This window comes from Coturnix japonica, unplaced genomic scaffold, assembly GCF_001577835.2.
Source record: "Coturnix japonica isolate 7356 unplaced genomic scaffold, Coturnix japonica 2.1 chrUnrandom700, whole genome shotgun sequence".
Classification (NCBI taxonomy): domain Eukaryota; kingdom Metazoa; phylum Chordata; class Aves; order Galliformes; family Phasianidae; genus Coturnix; species Coturnix japonica.
This window is the reverse complement of record NW_015440064.1, coordinates 2,943-5,081: the sequence shown is the minus strand read 5'-3', so window position 1 is coordinate 5,081 and position 2,139 is coordinate 2,943. Positions and strand designations below refer to the sequence as shown.

The window sequence follows — 2,139 nt, the reverse complement described above, 5'->3', positions numbered from 1 at the left end:
GTAGAATTGGGGGGGTCCAATGGGGTCTGGGAATATTGAGGGGGTGGGGGTGAGCCGAATTGCCATGATTTGAACCCAAATGGTTGGGAATGGGCCACAAATGGGACAGAACCGACCTTAAATGGGACAGAACTGACCCCAAATGGGTAGGAATTGGCCCCAAATGGAACAGAACCGACCCCAAATGGAACAGAACTGACCCCAAATGGGTAGGAATTGGCCCCAAATGGGGCAGAACCGACCTCAAATGGAACAGAACTGGCCCCAAATGGGGCAGAACTGACCCCAAACCCAAGAACCAACCCTAAATGAAAAAGAACCGACCCAAAATGGGACAGAACTGACCCCAAATGGAACAGAATGGACCCCAAACCCAAGAACCAACCCCAAATGGAACAGAAGTGACCCCAAATAGAACAGAACTGACCCCAAACCCAAGAACCAACCCCAAATGGAACAGAACTGACCCCAAATGGAACAGAACCGACCCCAAATGGGACAGAATTGACCCCAAATGGGACAGAATTGACCCCAAATGGGACAGAATCAACCCCAAATTGGGCTGAACTGACCCCAAACCCAAGAACTGACCCCAAACCCGAGAATGGACCCCAAATGGCACAGAACCGACCCCAAAGGCAGGACTTGGCCCCACTGCGGCCAAATCCCAAAATCCCATGAAATGAGCCCAAATTCTCAACAACCAGCCCCAAATTCCTCAGAGCCGACCCCAAATACCAGGGAATTGACCCCAAATTCCAGGGCATCAGCCCCAAATTGGGGGGAATTTGTCTTGATATCTCCAGAATTGACCCCAAAACGTCCAGGACTGACCCCAAATCCTGTGGGTTTGGCTCCAGATTCTCACCAACGGACCCCAAATCCAGGAAAACGGCCCCAAAATGTCAGGAATTGACCCCAAATTCAGTGAAATCGGCCCTAAATTTTCAGGAATTGACCCCAAATTCTGTGCCATCAACCCCAAATCCCACAAAATCGGCCCCAAATTCTCACAAACTGACCCCAAAATCTCAACAAATGACCCCAAATTGCACAGAATCCACCCCAAACTTCCACAAAATGACCCCAAATCTCAGGGTCTGACCCCAAATCCTACAGACCTGGCCCCAAATCCCCCAGAATTGACCCCAAACCCTATAGAACCAGCCCCAAATCTCAGGATCCGACCCCCAAATCCCCCAGAATTGACCTTAAACTCTCTGGACTGGACCCCAAATCCCCCAGAACTGACCCCAAACTCTCCAGACCAGACCCCAAATCCTACAGAACTGGCCCCAAACTCCCACAAAACGACCCCAAATCTCAGGACCTGACCCCAAATTGCTCATCTTTGGCCCCAAACTCAGCATCCCCCAACAGATCCGTGCTGGGACCGAATGGCTGGGGGTTGTGGGGGGGGGATGTTGGGGATGAGGAGGGGGCAGAGGGGAGACCCCCCCCCCCTTATATGCTGCCCCCATTGGGGTCGGTGCCGGCGCTGTTGGACTCTCCGTGCTGGGTTATAACAATAAATAATGGGTTGGTGGTTCCCTCCCCACTGGGTCAGAACCTTCAGAACTCGTCGTGTCGAACCAGCGCCTCCCCAAAGTCGGTGGCCTGGCTGCCCACAAACAGGTCGTACTTGGACACGATCTCATCCTGCGTCAGACGGCCGTCCTGAAAGGCATGGCGGAGATGGGAACATATGGGGAGAGGGAGCCTGATCTATGGGGAGAGGGATCCGTGGGGGGAGGGACATATGGGGAGAGGGATCCTACAGGGAGAAGGAATTTATGGGGAAAGGGAGGGTACCTATGGGGAGAGGGATCCATGGGGGGAAGGAATCTATGGGGGGATGGAGGGAAGCTATGGGGAGAGGGAACATATGGGGAGAGGGATCCGTGGGGGGAGGGACATATGGGGAGAGGAAGCCTATGGGGAGAAGAAACCTAGGGAGGGAACCTATGGGGAGAGGGATCTATGGGGAGAGGGAATCTATAGGGAGAGGGATCCATGGGGAGGGTACCTATGGGGAGAGGGAACCTATGGGGAGAGGGATCCGTGGGGGGAGGGAACCTATGGGGAGACCCTATGGGGAGAGGGAACCTATGGGGAAAGGGAGGGTACCTATGGGGAGAG

At 54.0% G+C, this 2,139-nt stretch overlaps 1 protein-coding gene across 1 annotated transcript in view; it reads right to left on the bottom strand.

Annotated features, from left to right (window-relative positions):
* Positions 1-50: 50 nt before the first annotated feature.
* Positions 51-2,139, bottom strand: part of CALU (calumenin) — a 4,920-nt gene continuing 2,831 nt past the window's right edge. The window contains exon 2 of the mRNA XM_015851134.2: positions 51-1,677. Coding sequence (XP_015706620.1) covers positions 1,573-1,677 — 105 coding nt within the window. The 3' untranslated portion in view covers positions 51-1,572. The remainder of the gene's footprint in view (positions 1,678-2,139) is intronic.